Source organism: Palaemon carinicauda, chromosome 30, assembly GCF_036898095.1.
Source record: "Palaemon carinicauda isolate YSFRI2023 chromosome 30, ASM3689809v2, whole genome shotgun sequence".
NCBI classification, from domain to species: Eukaryota; Metazoa; Arthropoda; class Malacostraca; order Decapoda; family Palaemonidae; genus Palaemon; species Palaemon carinicauda.
In genome coordinates this window covers 44,771,961-44,795,913 of record NC_090754.1, presented here as the reverse complement: position 1 = coordinate 44,795,913, position 23,953 = coordinate 44,771,961, and the positions used below count along the sequence as shown (strand labels likewise).

The 23,953-nt window shown below is 36.0% G+C and overlaps 1 protein-coding gene across 1 annotated transcript; it reads right to left on the bottom strand.

The window, feature by feature from the left end:
* Nucleotides 1–9,061: 9,061 nt before the first annotated feature.
* On the bottom strand, nt 9,062–21,800 carry LOC137623064 (arylsulfatase B-like). Its single transcript, XM_068353704.1, has 11 exons — nt 21,620–21,800; nt 21,121–21,284; nt 19,400–19,503; nt 16,125–16,252; nt 14,521–14,594; nt 12,997–13,162; nt 12,212–12,309; nt 11,858–11,991; nt 10,951–11,142; nt 10,386–10,540; nt 9,062–9,354 (listed from the first exon to the last, which is right to left on the bottom strand). The coding sequence occupies exons 1-11, from the start codon at nt 21,756–21,758 to the stop codon at nt 9,176–9,178; spliced, it is 1,533 nt and encodes a 510-aa protein (XP_068209805.1). The 5' UTR covers nt 21,759–21,800; the 3' UTR covers nt 9,062–9,175.
* Nucleotides 21,801–23,953: the final 2,153 nt, after the last annotated feature.

The following is a 23,953-nucleotide window of genomic DNA, read 5'->3' as shown; positions in this document are numbered from 1 at the left end:
TACTAATTGATTAATTTACTGAAAATATTTTGAATACTTCGTTACCTCACAATACTGTATACAGTATACTGTATTCCCGATATCCAAAAATGGTTTCTCTTACTGATAAACGTCATGATGAAGTTTGAAGTAATTTATATTCTGTAATCATAATGTAGTTAAAAAAGGAAAGCTTATGAATAGTATTCATACTGGATTCTCCAGAACTTTTAATACTTTTTTCTTCTGAATATCCTGATTCTGATTACTTTTTCTGTGCAGTGTTTTTTCCGGATACAAGTTATTGTCAATATTCATTCCGCTTATGTTAGAGAGAGAGAGAGAGAGAGAGAGAGAGAGAGAGAGAGAGAGAGAGAGAGAGAGAGAGAGAGAGAGAGAGAGTGTTTCATTGTTAACAAATGACCCAGAGGAGTGAGAGAACATCGCAGAATCGCATGACGATGACGTTGAAGATATGTTGGTTGACTTTCAAAGCGAACTACTCCGACTGGTCCCAGCAGATCTTCCACCAGACGACCCTAAAAGCAACTTTAAGTACTTTGGGGGCGTCTGGAGCCCCGGATGGTGCCAAGTCTAACAGAAAACACGATAGCATTACCTTTCCTTGCTTGAATATTCCTCAAAAACTCACAACCATTGATGGTAGAAGGAAGGATACAAGAACTTCGTGTCTCACGCAAGATGGAGCGAGCTGAGTGAACGTGTATTATAGTCTATTTCAATCTCCAATGCTGTACAGAAATCCCTTGATTGTGGTCAGGAAGTTCGTATGATTGGCCTTGATTTTAGTGCTGCCTTTGATCGTGTTGATCACGAGGCCCTTGTTTTCAATCTCAAACAGGTGGGAGTGGGTGGGTTGTTTCTTAGCATTATTATTGATTTTTTTAAGTAATAGATCTCAGTTGTTGTTGATGGGCACCATAGTGGGTATAGGAATGTGATATCTGGTGTTCCACAGGGTAGTGTTCTTGACCCATTACTTTTCATACTATATACACATGACATGTAGTTTGGCCTAGAAAACAAGCTTGTTGCATATGCAGATGATGCTACTCTCTCTGCATCAATTCCATCCCCTAACCGTAGATCTGGGATTGCTGAATCCCTTAATAGAGATCTAGCTAATATTAGTGAATGGTGCAAATTATGGGGTATGACGTTGAATCCTAACAAAACTAAAAGTATGATTGTAAGTAGGTCAAGGACAGTGGCTCCTCAACATCCGGATCTCAGTATTGAAAATGTTTCTTTAACTTTGTTCGACTCTTAGAATTTTAGGTGTGATTCTGGACAGCAAATTTACTTTTGAGAAACACATTAGGTCTGTGTCTTCTTCAACTGAACAAAAAATTGGCTTATTGAGAAAGTCTTTCAAGATTTTCGGTGATCAATGTATTCTGAAGAAGTGTTTTAATTCTTTCATTCTACCTTGTTTTGAGTATTGGGGCCTTTTCGGTTTGACTGCCGCAAAAATTATGAAACCAAAATGCTATTTTCTAATTTCAGAAAATATAATCATATTCTTTATTCATTATCTCCTTCATGCTTCATAGTCCTCAGCCATGTAGGCCTGGGTCTTCCAACTCTTCAAGTGCCTAGCGGAGCCCAGTTGAATGTTTGGTGAACTATTCTCTCTTGGGGAGAGCAAAGAGCATGCCCATATCATCTCCATCTACCTCTCACCATGGTCTTATCCACACATGGCACTCGGATAATTCATAGCTTCATTTCTAATTCTGTTCTGCCATTTAGCTCCCAATATTCTTCTGAGGAATTTGTTCTCAATTGTACTAAATATGTTGGATGATTCTTTGTCACATCCTGACATGTCCATACTGTGACACGTACCTCACTAAACTGATATATATCCTGATTTTTATATGATTCTACCTTATTAATCCTTTCTCCTTATTTCATCTTCCATTGCTTATTCCATTCTCATCGGTCTTTCTTCTATTTATCTTTAGCCAACTTCCAATATTACTTATGCTGAATTCGCCCCACTCCCCCACTCTAGCGCCAGCCCTTATGAACCAGATTCCATACGTCCCAGACATTTTGTGAATATACTGACAAAATTAGATATGTTTCTTACTGATCAAACTTGTCTTTTCTTTCGTTTCTCAGTGTGCCCTGGAGTAACCCCCCCCCCCCCTCCCCCCCGCCTGTCAGCTCAATTAACTAGCGGGATACTCAGTGGAGCGCAGACCTCTGCCTCGGCAACTTATTTCTCGACTTTGACCTTTGACTTTAACATGTATTGATTGGCGTGGATTTTCATACGCTCAATATGAACCTTTTGAAGTCTGATAACGATGTCCAAACTTATGAACGAATTAGACATTTTGCTTGACCTCTGACTTTGACCTTCCAGAATTTAATAATTTCCAATTTTTGAATAGGTTAATCCCTGCAAGTTTCATTACTCTACGATTAAAATTGTGGCCACGAAGCTGTTCACAAACGCGCGCACACAAACAGGGGAGAAAACAATCTCCTTCCAACTTCGTTGGCTGAGGTAATAATTATACAAATGTAGTTTTATTAGACTGGTGGTTCTTCCGTATTTCGTGATGAATTCCACTGTTTTTTCCACCGTATTGAAAATTTTTTTTCTTTGAATTGTGCATTCGAACTCCATGGAGATCACTTACCAAATTAAGAACTGGATTCCGCATGGTTTCTGTTGTTGGTTTTGTAAATGTTTATATTCTTAGTTGTTTGCTATATTTTTCAGAGCCGTTTTAGTCAGTTTTTCGGTGTTCTATTATATATAGAATAAAATAATCAAAAGGGTCTCTTGATAGTTTTACCAAAATATTTTTTTGCATTTATCATTTTTATTTTAATGACTTGTTTATTTTCAAGTCAATTAATTTCCTTGTTAATGACAGTGGTAATATACTATTTCTATATTAAACACCTGATGGGTTCATTGTTAATTGTGCACTAAAGCAATATAATTCTCCTCGCAAGGTATTTGTTTATTTCTTGACCTTTATGGATATGAAAATATTCTACTATTGTTTAGAAGTAGGCCACTCAAAAATTAAACTATTTACTATTAGTTTGTGAGCGTGAGGTCTGTCAGCATGGAATTGGGATGTTGCTGGAATTTACTATATTGTTCGTTGTGCCGATTTGATTTCTCTACATTACTCTCCCAGGTCAATTTATGATTTATCTTGGCACCATAATTTGATAATTGATATTCCCAAGACCTTCAGATTTTGTAGAGGGATTATCTCCTCATTTGCTCTGGGGACCTCTATGTCGATGTAACTACCGTGCCACATTAACAAGAAAACTTGGATATCCTGAAGATTTTTTTAATCTTCAGTGACGGAAACCAGATTACTTGTAACAAGATACCCCATCTCTGGTCCCAATTCAATGTTTTGTTATTTTAAATGTTATGGGCACTTGACATTCTAAGGGCATGAGAACTCTTGGCTTTCCATATGACACCCCGTCGTGCAGTAAGTGCAATTGGTGGTATAGCCAGTGATTTTATCCTTCTGGAAGCGTTGTAAAAGTTATAGACGCTGTCTGAGCTGTGATTTTAGCCTTCTGAAACGGAGGTAAACGTTTGAGAGGCTATGCAGTGAGTGCAAGTGTTTTTGTTTTCTTGCCAGTGATTTTAGCCTTCTGGAACAGGTAAACGTTTTAGAGGCTATGCAGTGAGTGCAAGTGTTTTTGTTTTCTTGCCAGTGATTTTAGCCTTCTGGAACAGGTAATCGTTTTAGAGGCTATGCAGTGAGTGCAAGTGTTTTTGTTTTCTTGCCAGTGATTTTAGCCTTCTGGAACAGGTAATCGTTTTAGAGGCTGTGCAGTGAGTGCAAGTGTTTTTTCTAGCCAGTGATTTTAGCCTTCTGGAACAGGTAATCGTTTTAGAGGCTGTGCAGTGAGTGCAAGTGTTTTTTCTAGCCAGTGATTTTAGCCTTCTGGAACAGGTAATCGTTTTAGAGGCTGTGCAGTGAGTGCAAGTGTTTTTTCTAGCCAGTGATTTTAGCCTTCTGGAACAGGTAAACGTTTTAGAGGCTGTGCAGGGAGTGCAAGTGTTTTTTCTAGCCAGTGATTTTAGCCTTCTGGAACAGGTAAACGTTTTAGAGGCTGTGCAGGGAGTGCAAGTGTTTTTTCTAGCCAGTGATTTTAGCCTTCTGGAACAGGTAAACGTTTTAGAGGCTGTGCAGGGAGTGCAAGTGTTTTTTCTAGCCAGTGATTTTAGCCTTCTGGAACAGGTAAACGTTTTAGAGGCTGTGCAGTGAGTGCAAGTGTTTTTTCTAGCCAGTGATTTTAGCCTTCTGGAACAGGTAAACGTTTTAGAGGCTGTGCAGTGAGTGCAAGTGTTTTTTCTAGCCAGTGATTTTAGCCTTCTGGAAAAGGTAATCGTTTTAGAGGCTGTGCAGTGAGTGCAAGTGTTTTTTCTAGCCAGTGAATTTAGCCTTCTGGAACAGGTAAACGTTTTAGAGGCTGTGCAGGGAGTGCAAGTGTTTTTTTCTAGCCAGTGATTTTAGCCTTCTGGAACAGGTAAACGTTTTAGAGGCTGTGCAGGGAGTGCAAGTGTTTTTTCTAGCCAGTGATTTTAGCCTTCTGGAACAGGTAAACGTTTTAGAGGCTGTGCACTGAGTGCAAGTGTTTTTTCTAGCCAGTGATTTTAGCCTTCTGGAACAGGTAAACGTTTTAGAGGCCGTGCAGTGAGTGCAAGTGTTTTTTCTAGCCAGTGATTTTAGCCTTCTGGAACAGGTAAACGTTTTAGAGGCTGTGCAGTGAGTGCAAGTGTGTTTTCTAGCCAGTGATTTTAGCCTTCTGGAACAGGTAAACGTTTTAGAGGCTGTGCAGTGAGTGCAAGTGTTTTTTCTAGCCAGTGATTTTAGCCTTCTGGAACAGGTAAACGTTTTAGAGGCTGTGCAGGGAGTGCAAGTGTTTTTTCTAGCCAGTGATTTTAGCCTTCTGGAACAGGTAAACGTTTTAGAGGCTGTGCAGGGAGTGCAAGTGTGTTTTCTAGTCAGTGATTTTAGCCTTCTGGAACAGGTAAACGTTTTAGAGGCTGTGCAGTGAGTGCAAGTGTTTTATCTAGCCAGTGATTTTAGCCTTCTGGAACAGATAATCGTTTTAGAGGCTGTGCAGTGAGTGCAAGTGTTTTTTCTAGCCAGTGATTTTAGCCTTCTGGAACAGGTAAACGTTTTAGAGGCTGTGCAGTGAGTGCAAGTGTGTTTTCTAGCCAGTGATTTTAGCCTTCTGGAACAGGTAAACGTTTTAGAGGCTGTGCAGTGAGTGCAAGTGTTTTTTCTAGCCAGTGATTTTAGCCTTCTGGAACAGGTAAACGTTTTAGAGGCTGTGCAGGGAGTGCAAGTGTTTTTTCTAGCCAGTGATTTTAGCCTTCTGGAACAGGTAAACGTTCTAGAGGCTGTGCAGTGAGTGCAAGTGTGTTTTCTAGCCAGTGATTTTAGCCTTCTCGAACAGGTAAAAGTTTTAGAGGCTGTGAAAGTGTTTTTTCTAGCCAGTGATTTTAGCCTTCTGGAACAGGTAAACGTTTTAGAGGCTGTGAAAGTGTTTTTTTCTAGCCAGTGATTTTAGCCTTTTAAAACAGGTAAACGTTTTAGAGGCTGTGAAAGTGTTTTTTTCTAGCCAGTGATTTTAGCCTTCTGGAACAGGTAAACGTTTTAGAGGCTGTGCAGTGAGTGTAAGTGTTTTTTTCTAGCCAGTGATTTTAGCCTTCTGGAAGCATTATAAACAAAAAGGTTGTCTAAGGAAACAACTGCCTGTGATTTAAGTCTTCTATAAGCATTGTAAACGTCATAGAAGCTGTCTGAGCAGAGGTCTGGTAGGAGGGAGAGGAAGTAGTCATACCCTGGTGAGAGCAGTGTGTTTGTATATAATTTTTAGCCGTATTTTTTTTATGCGTTGCGTACATATTCATTTGTAATTCTTAGTGATTCCTTAAGGGATCTGGTCGCTAAATTTTACCGAAATTCTGCCATCCTGTTCTGTCAATGTTTTTGAAATTGCTATTATAGTTAAAAATTAAAAGTTGAACCCGTCGCCCATTTTTTTTAAATATTACTGATACCTGCCCACTTTTGAAGGGGTTTTCGAAAATAAATTGTTTTGGGTATTTGACACTGACGAAAGATTCTCTCGGCCAGATTTCCTCTCTTGGTTCAATCTTTAACCGTAAAATTATCATATAATTTTCATCTAACCCTTTTTATATATGTAATTGTTTACTTGTTGATAATGCAACATCTCTTCCCTTCTCTATTCCTTGTTATTTTTCACGGTTCCACTAATTCACTTCATATCCATTCTTTTATCCATGACCTACAGTCTCCCCTCCTCATATATATATATATATATATATATATATATATATATATATATATATATATATATATATATATATATATATATATATATATATATATATATATATATATATATATATATTGTTTATTTTCTTTAAATATATCTTTTCCTTCCTTTACTGACCTCTTCTGTTATTTACAGTTCATCTCGAATTGGGTTTGCGAGGATAACTTAATGGAGATATATCTTGTTAGATTGCTTCATCTTATTTTATTTGTTTGTCTTTCATTCAATTCCTAGATTCTGTTTGATGGAAAAGTGAAGCACCTTTGAACTTTTATTGAAATTTTGGGTGTCTGGTTTTTCCAAAATCGTTCGAAAGAGATCTTAAAACTCATCTTTTTTTTTTATTAAGTCATCTATTAGAGGCAACAAATGTTTTCAATATTAAGTTGTCATTTTCTTTACCTTGATTTAGAATATTGCTACCATAATTTCGGTTCTACATCTAGTCTCTTCTAGATAGGACTGAATTAAGTCCTGACTGATTTCTAGATCACGCCCTGTTCTGTCTTAGCTATATACACCGCTTCAAGTTCTTCAACCAATGTTCCTCATAATCTGAGGAAAATGGTCTTTCTTCTGGTAACACTCGTCGGGACTATACTGCCAATATACAGTAAACCTAGTACAGTAAGTAATTGTAATCCTAGCGTCTGTTATTGTTTCTCCCTCTCTTCTCTCATTATTTTGAATTATGTTTGATCCCGTTTTCTGTTAAAATGTCCAATTCTTCATCGTGGGGAGTCTATAAAGTTTTCGTGGTGCTATCAAGTCCTGGCTAGAAACCTGCATCGGGTGGTTTGTCTTGTCTAATTTCACATTAGAAAAATAACAGACTTATATTGCGATTTGGAACCATTGCAGCGGAAACCTTTAAACCTTTCATTTCACCATAAGGATTCATTGAAATGAGAAACGGTATTCAGAGCGTTCACACTTTTGGACGTGAGCTTTTCAAGTTCTGAGATATTAAGGGTTGGGTTTGAAAGTGAACGCCGAAAAAACTTTTATTATAAATGGGGTTCATTATTGGATAGTTGAATGATTAAACTAGAATTCTGAACTCGTACAAAATTATATTCTCATAAGCTTCTTATCTGATTCAAAATTCTTTTAAACCGATTTTTTTTTTTTGTAATGAATCCATAAATGCAAAATACATATTACTTGATATCGAAATAATATTCCATGTACCTTCATAATTATAAATCTTTTGATATATTCTAGTTCGCATAAAAAATTTAACTGGCCTTTTGATACATTTTAGCTTCGATGTTATGGAAGTAGAGGGAAGTTGAATTTTCGATGGAGGTCTACTCCGACGTAATAAATTTGTGATGAAATGCTTTGCTGGAACCACAGTTTTGTATTGGCTGTAATGAATCACTGGCCATTATAGGCCTCATTAATACCTAATGGGGTTATTACCCTTTCCTAAAAGATACAGGTTTTGGTGCTTTGCTTGCAGTTTTGAATTCAGATTCGTCGTTCCAAACCTTTCTGATTCTTTCATTTGTAAGAGGATTTTTCTGTTATACGTACACCCAATTTTGGGGAAGTTTATTAGCCCTGTTTATATTGCTTTTAAAGGTTTCAGAGCTGGTTTGGTATTAAGTATATGTAGAGGCTAAAGAGACTGGCAGCTTAATCCTTTACCAGCCCATGGGTTCAGTGGCCACTTTCCTCTTGGTAAGGGTAGAAGAGAGACTAGCTATGGTAAGCAGATCTTCTAGGAGAAAGACACTCCAAAGTCAAACCATTGTTCTCTAGTCTTGGGTAGTGCCATAGCATCTGTACCATGGTCTTCCACTGTCTTGGGTTAGAGTTCTCTTACTTGAGGGTACGCTCGGACGCACTATTCTATCATATTTCTCTCCCTCTTGAATTTATAATGTTTTTATAGTTTATAAATGAAAAATCTGTTTTAATGTTAGTGGTCGTATAATATTTAATTTTAATTGTTCATTGCTTCTTTTGTAGCTTATTGATTTCGTTGTTTCCTTTCCTTACTGTACCATTTTTCCCTGTTGGAGCCCATGGGCTTATAGCACCCTGCTTTTTCAATTAATATTATAACTTGGCTGGTAATAATATGTATATGTATATATATGTATATATATATATATATATATATATATATATATATATATATATATATATATATATACATGATAAATATTTCACATTTAGACGTGTTTTTCGTATTCAAATAAGCCATACATTATACTCCCTTAGTGTGTGGATTCTCTCTATACCTTGGGATCATAGACCCAAGGGGGAATCGACTGAAAGATCTTTTGAGTTGATTCCCCCTGGGGTAGTATAATATATGGCTTCTTTGAATATATATATATATATATATATATATATATATATATATATATATATATACATATATATATACATATATATATATATAATTATATATATATATATATATACATATATATATATACATATATATATATATATATATTATGATTTGATCTTTTATGTAAAAAAAACTGCAGCATCATCTATGATTTTAACTTTTTTCTCTTTTATGTACTTTTGTCAGTTTTTGAGGAATATTCAAGGAAGGGAGCGATATATATATATATATATATATATATATATATATATATATATATATATATATATATATATATAAAATATGATTTGATCTTTATGTAAAAAAAAAACTCTGGAGCATCATCTATGATTTTAATTTTTTCTCGTGTTTATGTCCTTTTACCTTCCATCAATGGTTGTGAGTTTTTGAGGAATATTCAAGCAAGGAAGGGTAATGTTGTCGTGTTCTCTGTTAGACTTGGCACCATCCGGGGCTCCAGACGCCCCCAAAGTACTTGGGGTTGCTTTTAGGGTCGTCTGGGTGAATATCTGCTGGGACCATTCGAAGTAGTTCGCTTTGAAAGTCAACCAACATATCTTCAACGACATCCTGATGTGATTCTGCGATGTTTTCTCTCTCCTCTGGGTCATCTGTTAACAATGTTAGTTCCAGTGAATCTCTCTCTCTCTCTCTCTCTCTCTCTCTCTCTCTCTCTCTCTCTCTCTCTCTCTCTCTCTCTCTCAAACATAAACGAAATTAATATTAACAAAAGTTAAACACTGCATGCAGAAAAAAATCGGAACCAGGATGTTATCATAAGCAAAAAGTATTATAAGTTTCTGGAGAATCAAGTAGAACATTCATAGATACTATTAGTAAGCTTTTCCATTTCAACTAGATTTATGACTCCAGATTATAAATTACTTTAAACTTCATCATGGCGTTTAACAGTAAGAAAATTGATTTGTGTATTTCAGGAATATATATATTGTGATGTAACGAAATATTTGCAATGTTTTCAGTAAAGTAATCAGTTAGTAATAAATTGGTTGGTTAAAACTTCCTTTGTAGAATCATCATGTTTTCGAGTTCCTTTACACAAATTTTGTGCTTTGGTCATATGATCGCCAAGGGTTTGAGATTCACATGGTAATATTTGTTAGGCCAAATGTTTTTATGGTATACTCATAAAATTAATTGATAAAATACTACCAATTGGATAGTCTTTGAATTTTTAACTTGTTATTTTAAGGGAATTTGTTAAAATTTCTTTCCTGTCACTCTGGTACTACCTGGGACTTCCATTACTTGAAGCATTGTGAATACATTTTATAGATTTTGATTTTTCCAGTGAATGAAATTTCTTATTTAGAAAACAATTACGAAGTCAGTCATGTTATGTCTTTTTCAACAGCAAATCTCAATGATGGTTGCAATTAGTTATTTGCCCAAATTGCAAAGGATTGCGTGATAGAAAAAGGAAATTCATTACAAAAAATTTTAGTGAAACAAAATTATGAAGTTATGAAGTCGGACTACTAAATGAATAAGTTTTTATATTATATATTAAACCTTGATGGTAATGTTTACTGACATATACTGTAACTCTATAGTTGTGTTGCGTACACCCTCATGCAGTCAGCCAATCCCCCCCCCCTTCCGTCCATCTCTCACTTCTTACCTATGACGTTAAAGAGTTTAATTCCTCGTTGAAGATCATCGCTGCTTGGAGTGTTGTGATCGTGGAGGGAATCTACTTCTGTGTCGAGGCCCTCCGGAGGGAAGGTCCAGGAACCTTCTCCTGGATTTCCTACTATCATCTTGTAGTCGCCCTTCCTGAAATGGTGTCAGTGGGTCACGTCATCATTTGTCGTTCACTCGGTCGAGACATATTTTAAAGGTTTTAAAGGCCGCTCTTGAATGGCACAGGTAAGCGAGTGGCAGTGCCCTAGAGAGACACCATATATATGATCAGCGCCCAAGCCCCCTCTCCATCCAATGTAGGACCAAGGAGGGCCAGGCAATGGCAGCTGATGACTCAGCAGATAAACCTATAGGCTCCCCCAAACCCCCCATCCTCAGCTCACAAGGATGGTGAGGTTGCAGTGACCGAAAAAACTAACGAGTCTGAGTAGGACTCAAACCCCAGTCTGGCGTTCACCAGTCAGAGACGTTACCACATCGGCCACCACATGAAACTAATAGAAAAGTATATGGAGAAACTCAATAATTAAATTTTCCGTTACCTGAGAGCTGCATTGAGCTGGGTTTCATTACTTGGATCTATAAAATTATCGATGTTATAAATGAACGATGTCCTTGGCGATGGTGATCCTGAAGTGAGAGCCTCCCATTGGTCAAAGCCATCGGTATTTTCAGGGATGGTACCGCCTGCTAAGCCAACCAGAGTTGCATACCAGTCTGTAACATGCATAAGCCTTCCAAGAGAATCAAAGTTAGCTTTGTATGGAAACAATTGTGTATATTTAAAACCAATTCTTAAGTGATAAGTTTTGTAATATAATGGTCATTGAATAGACAAAAACATGTCTGCTAGTATTAATGTTTTATTATGGAGATTCCTTCAAAGTAGAAAAGTGACTCTTTATTACTGTTAAAGAGAGTCCAGTAGTTTCTTTGTAAACATTTGAAATTGCCAATTGGTATATAAAGTATAAATTTATTCATGTAACTTCTTGTCAGGATTTTTTGTTAACTAAACATTATTTTGGTATAGTGTACTCCTGCTAAGATTTCCTACAGCACTGAGATGTAGAATTACTATTTATGTTTGAATTCCATTATAATTTATTTTCTCTTTGGCAATTTACATGCAAGATGTTAAAGATAACTTTTGTAATGTGTCTTTAAGTCGAAGTTCACATTTCATATTGGTTCCAGTTTGCAATGACGTTTTTTTAAAGTTTTTAGCTTATTCATAAAGGAAGTTGGTTAAAGTTTTAATGCTGTCAAGAACACCAATCGTCGTGTGGTTGTGCAGAAAGATTAAGGCAATTGTCTTTTGCTCGAGGCCCAGTTAGTTAACAATGACAGAAGGCATGATTTTGCTGTTCATGAAATTGAGAAAAATAAACTTTCTTAGAGATAGAAGGAAAGTAAGAAAAAAAGGAGTAGAACTGTGTAGGAACTTACGTGTTGGAGACGAATCCAGTCTTTGGCAAGAGAGGAGAGTGAATGAACCCAGCAGCTCTTGTGCCTCCCTCCCAGAGGGAACCCTTTGCTCCTCGAAGAGGCCAGTTGTTGGCACCGCTTTCGTGACCTCCATTCTTTTATTGGTAAATATACTTATTATTAGGAATTTCACCATTCAAATTACAGCATAAGAGGGTTGGTCAGTATATCAGTAGGCACTCCTTTATAATTTCTAAATACCTTCATAAATAAAGATGATTAAAGACAGAAAGCTAAACAGTTTCACAAATCGCCCACCCCCCACCTCCCTAAAAAATTAGGTATACTTTTGCACGATCTACATTTGATACTTACGTCAGAACTGAAAATGATGATGGAGTTGTTATAGTGACCCGTTTCCTTCAGGGCATTTACTACTCTACCAACGGCATCGTCCATCGCCCACGTCATAGCTGGAATTAATGTTAAATTTTAAGCATTCTTGAAAGTATAGCCTAAATAGTGAATTAGTTCTTAGCACCCGAGAATCGGGATGGGATCTTATTTGGAATGGACCCTAAATTATTGTTATATACAAGGGATGATGATTCGATTTTAGTAGTACAAAAACATTTACTCTGGGAAATTTTGGGGCTGACTTTACTTGGCATGATGCCCTATGAAACAAATTATAAGAACCTATGGCTATCTACTTTGGCAACCCATGCACGAGTATATCTTTAGCACTTTTGTTTTATTTTCAATAAATATTAAGAGTATTAAATCGTCAAGTCTAACATTCGGTTTTAAAACATCGTTCAATTGGCTTTGCTGAAAAATACTTTATTGAAAGTGACTTCGCTCAAACGACTATCAACGCCGAAATTAGTATGGTTTTACTATTTTTCAAGTAAACAATGAAATATGATGGTCTACCCATGAAAATATTTGGGGTAGTTTCGAGCTACCCAATTCACTAGTGTATTACTTCTATTTTTTTACATGTAGATTAAATCTACCTATTTTATGTTATAATACCTGTGAGAGAAGGCTTTTACATATTAAATCTTAATGTTAAGACTAAAACGGTGTAACGAATAATAAATGAAAAGATGTCGAATAAACCTATTTATTTGGTAAGTAAGTCGTCAATTTCTTACCCAGAACAATTTCTCTTTCCTCGTCTCCTATGTACTTGAAGGGTTCCCTGTAATTTTCCGGAACTTGCAAAGGAGTGTGAATACTCTGAAGGGCAAAGTACAGGAACATTGGGTTCTCTGGATTTCTTGTGGACAAGAGATCCTCGATATGAGATGAAAAGGCCTCCTGGAAGATGGAAACTTCAGTTTTTCTATGTGGTTGGAAAGACTTCATTGGTAACGTTGCAATAATGATGTTGATTATAATGATGATGATGATGGTTATTGATAAAAATTATAAGATTGATTAGTGTTAGTATTCATGTTTTATCACTAGTGCATCATTATTGATCTAGAGACAAAGGCTTAAATTTAACTATCTTATCTTCCATGAAATAAGAGGTATATATGTGGAAGCAAGGAGAGAGAAAAAGAGACAATAAACTGTAGAGTTATGTGTTTAGTTTTTATTGTGAGAAAATATTAGGACATTAGATTAGATAATAAACATTGCAAGGTTTTAATAAATAATTTTAAGAGGCTACATCCAATTAAATTGTTATTGTAGCTAGCATTCCTTCCAAATACTTTCCTCTCTTTTACATTGGTTGATTTTATATAATTTCTTCAAAATTTAACGATTGATAGGATACTGTTTACATATTTTGATATATCATTAGTTCTTTCATTATGTGTAAAACTAGTAACTCTCTCTCTCTCTCTCTCTCTCTCTCTCTCTCTCTCTCTCTCTCTCTCTCTCTCTCTCTCTCTCTCTCTCTCTCTCTCTACTCATGAGTTAGTTAATGTCCCCTCCTCCACTGAACAACGAAAAATGAAGCTCCTGGGTGCATGGTTTACTTATGTACAAATGGAATTCGTGTTGTAATTAGAATCAACTAGACAGTTTCAATATTTTTTTTTCAATACTCATTTTGGTTCCTTAAGGCAGTGAAGAATTGTTGTTTTAGCAGTTTTTTTTATATAAGCGGAATGATTCTAGGTCTTTGCTATCTCGGATATTTGTCACCCCGTCAACAAAGAAGGCTTTACTCCTTTAATTCCTTTTCTATAATAATATGCCTTCGTCAGTCCTCCCTTTTGGTTGCAAATATTATTATTATTATTATTATTATTATTATTATTATTATTATTATTATTATTATTATTTGCTTTTTGTACGGATAGGCCCTCCACTCTTGAATTAAGCTGATTGTTTAGTGGATTTAGTTACTTTGGCGTTACGAGTTTGCTGAATTCACTCCTGAGTTTTGTTTCCAATTGTTTAATGATTTTAAGTTATTTATTTAGTAGGTCTTTGGAGGTCAGATTATCTTACATTATTTTATTAGTTGGTCTTTGTACAATTTTTTATTTTTATTGATATTTCTCATACTTTTTATATCTCTAAGTGTTGGCTATACTTGAGACATGAGCATCTGGTACGCTTATAATCCAGTTATGTGGGTATCTATCTACTTGCAACTTGAACATTAGGTTAATAACAAGATATAATTACTTAATCATAAGTTCTGTTAAATTACTTACCGTATCGTAAGTTCCGTTGACGCTAAAATCAGGATCTACATTTCTCCTGAAATCGTATCCATAGCCTTGCTCACCTAAAACGATATGACATGCATCGGAGAGGTTAGAGAGATGTCGTTGTTATAATGACTCTTATTATTGCAATAGTGTAGCCTATGAAATGGATTAAGTAAGGCAACGCCACTTTCTTGAAGGAATGAGTTCTCAAACTGTAGCCAAATTTCCCAATGTAAACTCTTTAGTCCCAATTGTTACTTAATGATGATTTTACAGATAAGGTAAAATCTAAAACATACGTTTGTCTCAATATGAAAAATGAATAACGCTCCTTTGTATTTCTGTTAATAGACTTTTTGGATGGGCTAATTTGGATGCATTACTTAGTCTTTAACAGTACCCATATCACATTCGAGTTTAAAGGTTTAAAGGCCGTTCATGAATGGCAGGGGCAAGGGACAGTGACATTACCCTATAGAGTAGGACAATGCCCTAGACTGGCCATGCATACACATGATCAGCACCCAATCCCCCTCTCCACTCAAGCTAGGACCAAGGAAAGCCAGGCAACGGCTGCTGATGACTCGGCAGATAGACCTATAGGCTCTCCCCCCCCCTCCTTAACTCACAAGAATGGTGTGGTTGCAGCGATGAAAGAAACTAACGAGTTTAAGCTGGACCCGAACCCCAGTTTGTCGTTCACCAGTCAGGGACGGTACCACATTGGTTCCCACAAAGAAAAATCATTTCTAGCCATTTATTTTGTGATGTTGCCTAAAATTCAATTTCACATTTATAAGTCCTGGGATATGGAGGAAATAGGTGTATCCTATAACCAGAATCCTATCCCCACCATTAGGCTATTTTTTTACCCAGGTAGGATACTCACTCAAGGTGGGAGAACTGGTAATGTGATTGTGTAATTTTTTACGTTTCAAATTACAATTCTGTTCTGGAATATTATTGCCATAAAAGCATAATATGCTCGGCATTTATTTATGCAATATCCTCCTTGGGAAACATTTGTTAGTAACCCTGGCTTATTAGTCATAGACGCTCATTGATCTTATTATAGTCTAATATTCTCAAATATTGCTGAAAAGGTAGAAGGAATTTATCACAATTTTTATGGAATTGTTTAAATACCGAAAACCATTTGAAATATGCAGTGCTAAAAACTCAAAAGCAGAAGCTAGAAATTTTGTAAATATCAGGAATTAATTTATGATAGCATTGTATTCATTATTTTTTATAAGGTAGACCCACTTTCTTTGAATACCATGTTCCCATTCTGTGGTGGCATATCATTGCCATAAAAGCATTTCCTATGCATTATCTATGCTATATCCTCCTTGAGAAACTTTTATTTGTAACCTTGGCTTATTAGTTATAGACGCCCATTGATCTAAATATAGTCTAAAATTCTCAAATATTGCTGAAAAGGTAGAAGGAATTTATCACAATTTTTATGGAATTGTTTAAATACCGAACACCATTTGAAATATGCAGTACTAAAAACTCAAAAGCAGAAGTTAGAAATTTTGTAAATATCAGGAATTAATTTATGATAGCATTGTATTCATTATTTTTTTATAAAGTAGACCTACCTTCATTGAATCCCCTGTTTCCAGCTGAGTGAACATAGTGGTCCTCTCCTCCATTGTAATAACCAAAGAATGTGTCAAATCCTCTGTAGTTTGGGGTGTAATCCCAGTGGCAGAACCCCAAGTGCCATCTGAAAATAATGACATCGAGATTTCATTAGTATTCCTTAGAAAATCAATTGAGGCTCGTGTAAGCTTCAATATATTTTGATAGAAATACTCATATACGGTGTGATAAATTTCCTAAAAAGTATAGTTATAGACAATTACTTAAGGCTCGTTTGTGACAGGCATATTTGATGATGTCAGTGTCACAGAATGAAGGAGAAATCCATATTTATCAGTTTCATTATATAACAATGTGTCTGTTATTGCTTGTGAGGATCATAAGTATGGATGGTTACTGATTTATCCTTATTCTTTGTGTAAAATTTCCTATTTTAGTTAAAATTGTAATAAAGGATGTGTGTTTGTCTTCCACTCACATCCGACGTCATGACATAACTCTGGAGAATTCTTTGTAAGTCTTATGACACTTCGCGTCTTAATGAGTTTTCCATACTATAAAGATTCGGTATTCTTTTCGTTTCAGTTTTCCCTTATAGCTAGAATCCCCGCTTTATCCTCGAGAATATATTACACATTGTATGTTTTCCGCCCACATTACCTTACAGTATTTTGTTATGAATTAAATGAAAGAAAAATTTCCCTTTGTGTATAGATAGATACTTAGGTTAGATGAACAATGTAAAACAAAAGAGGAAGAAGAGATACACTAAACTGCTTCTTTTGCAGCCACATTCTATGTTGTTAAAATCACATACAATTAATTATTCTTTTCAAAATAAGAGACTCCGCAATATTCATTTCAGTTTATAAAATCTAAGGCTATAGAACCGTTACATCTTTGTCCTTCAATATCATCTCTAAGCCAAAATAGTTGCGTAATTATTTTTTGTTTGTAATAGAAGGACTGATATAATGTGAGAGTTAATCCCAGGGAAAAGGCAGGTGTGATTCTCAGGACTTTGCACTGTTCCTTCTAACTTTTCAAGATGAGACTGATTAACAGAGGTCATACACTCCACATTAGATTTTATCTAGAAAATGTTTGCGACACTTATTTTATACACGTACTATATAAGTATATATAAATATTATATATACATATATATATATATATATATATATATATATTATATATATATATGTGTGTTATATATACACACACACACCCACACACACACACATATATATATATATATATATATATATATATATATATGTATATATATATATATATATATATATATATATATATTACTTTAGGAAATCACCTGAAACTTGAGCATTTGACATACTGGGTTAACTTGTTATTCGGGAAGCAGTACAATAATTTTGATATTTCAATGATAATTTCTTGTGAATGGCATTTCAGTGTTTTTATGTAACATTAGCTATAAGGCTTATATTTCTTGATCATGATTACCTACCTTCAGCATTTCTTGCTAAGAATTCCTTTCTTGCTATCTACTTTTGTGGAAATGTCTGCTTCAGGCTCAACGATGGTTCTAGCATCTAGACACTGAGATATTTTGAACAATGCCAACCTTATAGCATACAGTGATGTACGTATCTTTCAGTGACAAATGAAGGGTATGGTGCATCAGTCACATGTAAAGGAGGAAATTAACAAATAGGGGTGCTTGGACCCTTTTAAATAGCATCTTCTTTCACTGCTAAGAACCACAGGTAGCTAGGTAAGTGACGAGGAAGAATACTTAAGATATTTAATTATTTTTAGTATATCACGCATTTTTTTTCATGTGGGTGTCGTTGAAGAGCGTGTTTTTGCACATATAAATCGCCCAGATACATACGTCCGCTATGTTGACAACACCTTTATGAAAGCCCCTCTACCGAATGTATTGATGAACTTCGTAAGACCTCTGACGAGTGTAGTTCTCTTAGATTTACTATGGGATACCAGGGAAAACGGCCACCTTCCCTTCCTGGATGCCTGGTCTTGATATCTGATGGTATTTCTGATACCACGTTCTACACTAAGCCCATGAACTGAGGCCTTTGCTTGAGTGGTAAGAGGGAATGTCCCACTTGGTATAAGACTTCCACCATCCGAGCCTACGTTCGTCGGGACCTTTCCCATTGTTGTTCCTGGATGGAGACTCGCAAGGGGCTGGATAAGAATTACTCAGGTCCTCGTGAACAACGGTTACTCCAACAAGCAGATCGACAGAGGTCACATGTGCTATGGATTACTGGTAAGAGTGAGCCCATCAATGAGAGCATTCCTTCTAGAGTTAACTTGTACTACAAAGGCGTCATGAACAGCCAGCACCAGCAGGATGAGAACGCCATGAGAGACATCGCCAAGAACCACTTCACACCCGTGCAAGAGCACTCCAACATTAACCTTATTATTTAGTATCAGACAGTGAGGACATAACTCATTATGAAGAATAACTCGGCCCTCCTGTGCAGAACGATCTGAAGAAGTCCAACGTTGTTTATTCCTACCAATGCCTAGTCTATGGATGCCATGTCCAACTGAAGACCATCAAAATTAACTAACTCTCCATGCACAACAGGAATGTGATATGAGATATTAATAGAAATACTAAACTCCCTGTCAGTGCCTTGGATGGCAGAAGGCTTAAGATCTTTGATAGCCTGCTCATCTAAAAAGAACAACCAGACCTAAATACAACACAGGAGATGTTCCTCCTACCCTCCTGTCATAGGAACACCCCCCCCCCCCACCTGGAAAAAGCGATGATGACAACGACTAGCCTGCGTAAGCGCCTCATTCAATCACCAAGTGACATTAGAAACCGATTAGCTTGCTTGACTCTGTGCTCGGCTCGGTCAGTGCCTTGGCCAATTACTGTGCCGCACTGGAAGCCCTGCCTGGAGCCACCCAAACCCTAAGTTCTTTGATGAACATGAGCATAGGCGCGTAGCAGTGGCCTGATTGTAATTGAACCTCTCCTTGTGAGCTTCTCAACCAATGGAAGAGCAGCTTCAGCCTAGACGAGATATATGCTTTTAGTAAAATCATATATTTTCTACTTTACTACTACATGCGTAGGGCTCAAACTCGCTTCCCTACTACATGTGTAGAGTACCCAGCTCAAATTCACTTTCCTATTACATGCATAGATTACCCAGCTCAAAATCGCTTTCCTACTACATACGTAGAGTATCCAACTCAAACTTACTTTCCTACTACCTGATTAGAGTATCCAGCTCAAACTTACTTTCCCACTACATGCGTGGAGTACCCAACTTCCTTCAGCGCTTGTGGCAAAAGAGTAGCGTTCAATGTAAGTCCTGTTGGCTGATTTCCGCGCAGTATTCCGTGCTGAATGGAAAAGGTCATGGGTTTTATAAAAGTTCTTTGGCATATACGTTAATCAATAATTTTTTCATAAACAGATGGTAAAACTATTCTAGTTTACTTAGTTCATTGCATATTTTTCACTCGTTTTCATCGACGAAGTTCAACTCAATCATTTTCAGAAGTATGGTTTAGCTCGGTATTATGGTTTAAGTGGGTTTAGTTTTTGTTTATTTTTTGTAATTTTGTATCATCTTGGAGGACATGTCGACAATTTAGTATATGTAACTATTACTTCATGGAATCCTAAATAATGTTAAGAGTTATAGGGTATTAGAATTATGGGCCGCAGTGTTAATTTTTTTTTGGAATCTCAAACTAGTTCATTTCCTGTTGTGTAAACCAGAAATGTCAAAATATAGTATTAAATGCATAAGAAAACAATTTCAAACACTACTGCACGTAGTGTGTTATTATAGCAGATTCTGGAAGATTGATTGATCGATTTGAGGTTTTCTTGCATCTAGATTCTGGTAGAAGAATATAATGTTGACATAAGGGTATACGAGTGGACCAGGTCTGCAAGATCATTGTACCTTATTAGTATCCACAGAATGTTCCAGGAGCTCAAATTTTCAGGAAAGGAGGGTGTTCTGTCATCCTGTTATGAATGATTATGCTCCAAGTTCCTACCATCTACTACTACTACTACTAATACTACTACTACTACTACTACTACTACTACTAGCTAAGCTACGACCCTAGTTGGAAAAACAGTATTATGTAAACCCAAGGGCACCAATAGGAAAAATAGCAATGTTGGGAAGCATAATAAGGAAATAAATAAACTATACGATAAGTCATTCTGAGTTAATAAGGTTCGAAAGAAGGTTTATAACTATATTTCATCCTTGTGTTCTGAACTCCTTTCTATTTGTAAAGTGAATTTGAACCTTTCACCGATTTAGGAGTTTCTGGTGGGTGGAAAGCCAGAGGTAACTTTGTCGTCATTGGTATATTTTAGTCCATGGAGTCATACGGAAGGTTTCGGGAAATTTTCCTTACTCGGGATACAAGTCATTACGGGCATTGCTTATTCTGTGCTGAGGAGACTTCAAGGAAGAGGTAGGATAAGTTTCAATCATAATTTTTTCACACTGACAAAAAAGGAAATTAGATTTTATGGTTCTTTTTACTGTATACCAAAGCCAGAAATCTGATCAGGCAACAATACATTTTTTAGTTGAAACTTGCAGCGAATGTTTTCATGTTGAACAGGCTGATATGATTTTTTTTATTTTATATATGAAAGATGTATTCGTTGTTTCTGTTCTTAAAGAATTTTATTTTAATTATTTATTACTTATCTTGTAGCTTATTTATATCCTTATTTCATTTCCTCAGTAGGCTATTTTTCTCTGTTGGTGCCATTGGGCTTACAGCATCCTGCTTTTTCAACTAGGGTTATAGCTTAGCTAGTAATAATAACAATGTGGGCAGGCACTCCTTAAGTATGGGTTCCAACCTTCTGCGTCTAAAACTAGATAAGCCATCTATGCTGCTGGTTTATATGTCAAAATAAAACTAAAAGGAAGGATGACAATCATGAAGAAATTATCTCTTAATTTACTTTATGCTCACCTGTCTGCCAATCGTGAAAGGATACCTCCCTGTAAGAAGAGCCGAACGTGTAGGAGTGCATAGAGGTTGAACGTAGGACTGATCCAAGATGATGCCCTCATTGGCTAGTTCTTCCAGATTTGGTGTCAAAGCCTTTCGGTTATGCCACGACACATCATGCCATCCTTTCGAAAAGGCGTGGGACATAAGAGGTTAAATAATTTTTTTTATATTTTTGTTATTGGAAACCATTTACAGTATTGCAATTTTGTTTCGGGCAGGTTATCCTTTAATCCAAAGTATAATAAAGTGTGGAAATTCTCAATAACTGTATACTTTAGTCGGTCCTTGATTATTGTATGAAGAAATTTAATGATATATTTGAAGTCTTTTGTTTATTAATTTTAAATAGATAAAGTAGCTTGCGTTAAAATTATATATCTTGTTATATGATGATAAGCATTTAGTGAACAATAATTCAGTCCCATAAAGTTCAATATTTTAAGATAACATCTTTTACCTAAATCATCAGCCAGAATAAAGACGATATGAGGCTTAGAAGGTATTGCAGGGGATACAGAAGTTACATCAGCCCACAAACATATTTGCAAAAGCAGGAAGCTCAGGATCTTTCGACGTTTACTTCCTCTACTAGACATGATGTTTCAGACCACTTCCAAATACGAAACTGAACATCAATAATTTGAACACCTTTTATATTAGTTATTTTCAAACAGCTGCTAAAGAAAGATCCATTATGCAATAGTATTATCAGCGTTCTTATCTGATGGCAGTTTACCTAATCTTTTATCACAGCTACATTTATGTGTAAGTAGTCAATGCAATGTTATCTTTACATTAACTACCGAAACATACCATGGAGTCATTTGTCCTAACAAATATTACCTAACCTTTCTTGTCTACATGAATCTTGACCCCTTGGCGATCACATGACCAAATCTGTGGAAAGGAATTTGAAAAGTATGATGATTCAACAGAGGAAGTTTTAATAAATCACTGTATTACTAATTGATTACTTTACTGAAAGCATTGTAAATATTTTGTTACATCACAATAGTGTTATATTCCTGATATCCAAAAATTGTTTCTCTTACTGCTTAACGTCATGAAGTTTGAAGTAATTTATATTGTGCAATCATAATGTAGATGAAAAAGAAAAGCTTATAAATAGTATTCATGCTGGATTTTCCAGAACTTATAATACTTTTTTCTTCTTAATATCCTGATTGTGATTACTTTCTCTGTGCAGTGTTTTTTCCGAATACATGTTATTGTCAATATTCATTCCGCTTATGTTTGAGAGAGAGTTTTACTGGAACTAATATTGTTAACTAATGACCCAGAGGAGAGAGAGAACATAGAAGAATCGCATCAGGATGTCGTAGAAGATATTTTGGTTGACTTTCAAAGCGAACTACTCAGACTGGTCCCACCATATCTTCCACCAGATGACCCTAAAAGCAACTTTTAAGTACTTTGGGGGCACCTGGATCCCCGGATGGTGCCAAGTCTAATAGAAAACACGATAACATTACCTTTCCTTGCTTGAATATTCCTCAAAAAGTCACAACCATTGATGTTAGAAGGAAGGATACAAGTACTTCATCTCTCACACAAGATGGAGTGAGCTGGGTGAACGTATACTATAGTATGTTTCAATCTCCAATGCTGTACAGAAATCCCTTGATTGTGGTCAGGAAGTTCGTATGATTGGTCTTGATTTTAGTGCTGCCTTTGATCGTGTTAATCACAAGCCCCTTGTTTTCAAACTTAAACAGATGGGAGTTGGTGGGTTGTTTCGTAGCATTGCTATTGATTTTTTAAGTAATAGATCTCAGAGTTGTTGTTGATGGGCACCATAGTGAGTATAGGAATGTGATATGTGGTGTTCCACAGGGTAGTGTTCTTAGCCCATTACTTTTCATACTATATACACATGACATGTGGTTTGGCCTAGAAAACAAGCTTGTTGCATATTCAGAGGATGCCACTCTCTTAGCATCAATTCCATCCCTTAATAGAGAGCTTGCTAAAATTAGTGCATGATGCAAATTATGGGGTATGAAGTTGAATCCTAACAAAACTCAAAGTATGATTGTAATTAGGTCAAGGACAGTGGCTCCTCAACATCTGGATCTCAGTATTGATAATGTTTCTTTAACTTTGTTCGACTCTTAAAATTTTAGGTGTGATTCTCGACAGCAGATTTACTTTTGAGAAACACATTAGGTCTGTGTCTTCTTCAATTAAACAAAACATTGGCTTATTGAGGAAGTCTTTCAAGAATTTCGGTGATCAATCTATTCAGAAGAAGTGTTTTAATTCTTTCATTATACCTTGTTTTGAGTATTGGGACCTTTTCGGTTTGACTGCCGTAAAAATTATGAAACCAAATTACTATTTTCTAAAGCAGTTTTTATGCACTTTCCGAAAATATAATCATATTCTTTATTCATCATCTCCTACTTCACGCTTCATAGTTCTCAGCCATGTAGGCCTGGGTTTTCCAACTCTTCAAGTGCCTTGTGGAGCCCAGTTGAAAGTTTGGTGAACTATTCTCTCTTGGGGAGAGCAAAGAGCATGCCCTTATCTCCATCTACCTCTCACCATGGTCTTATCCACACATGGCACTCGGATAATTCATAGCTTCATTTTTAATCCTGTTCTGCCATTTAGCTCCCAATATTCTTCTGAGGACTTTGTTCTCAATAGTACTAAATATGTTGGATATTGTTTCTTTGTCACATCATGACATGTCTATACTGTGACACCTACCTCACTAAACTGATATATAAATCCTGATTTTTATATGATTCTACCTTATTAATCCTTT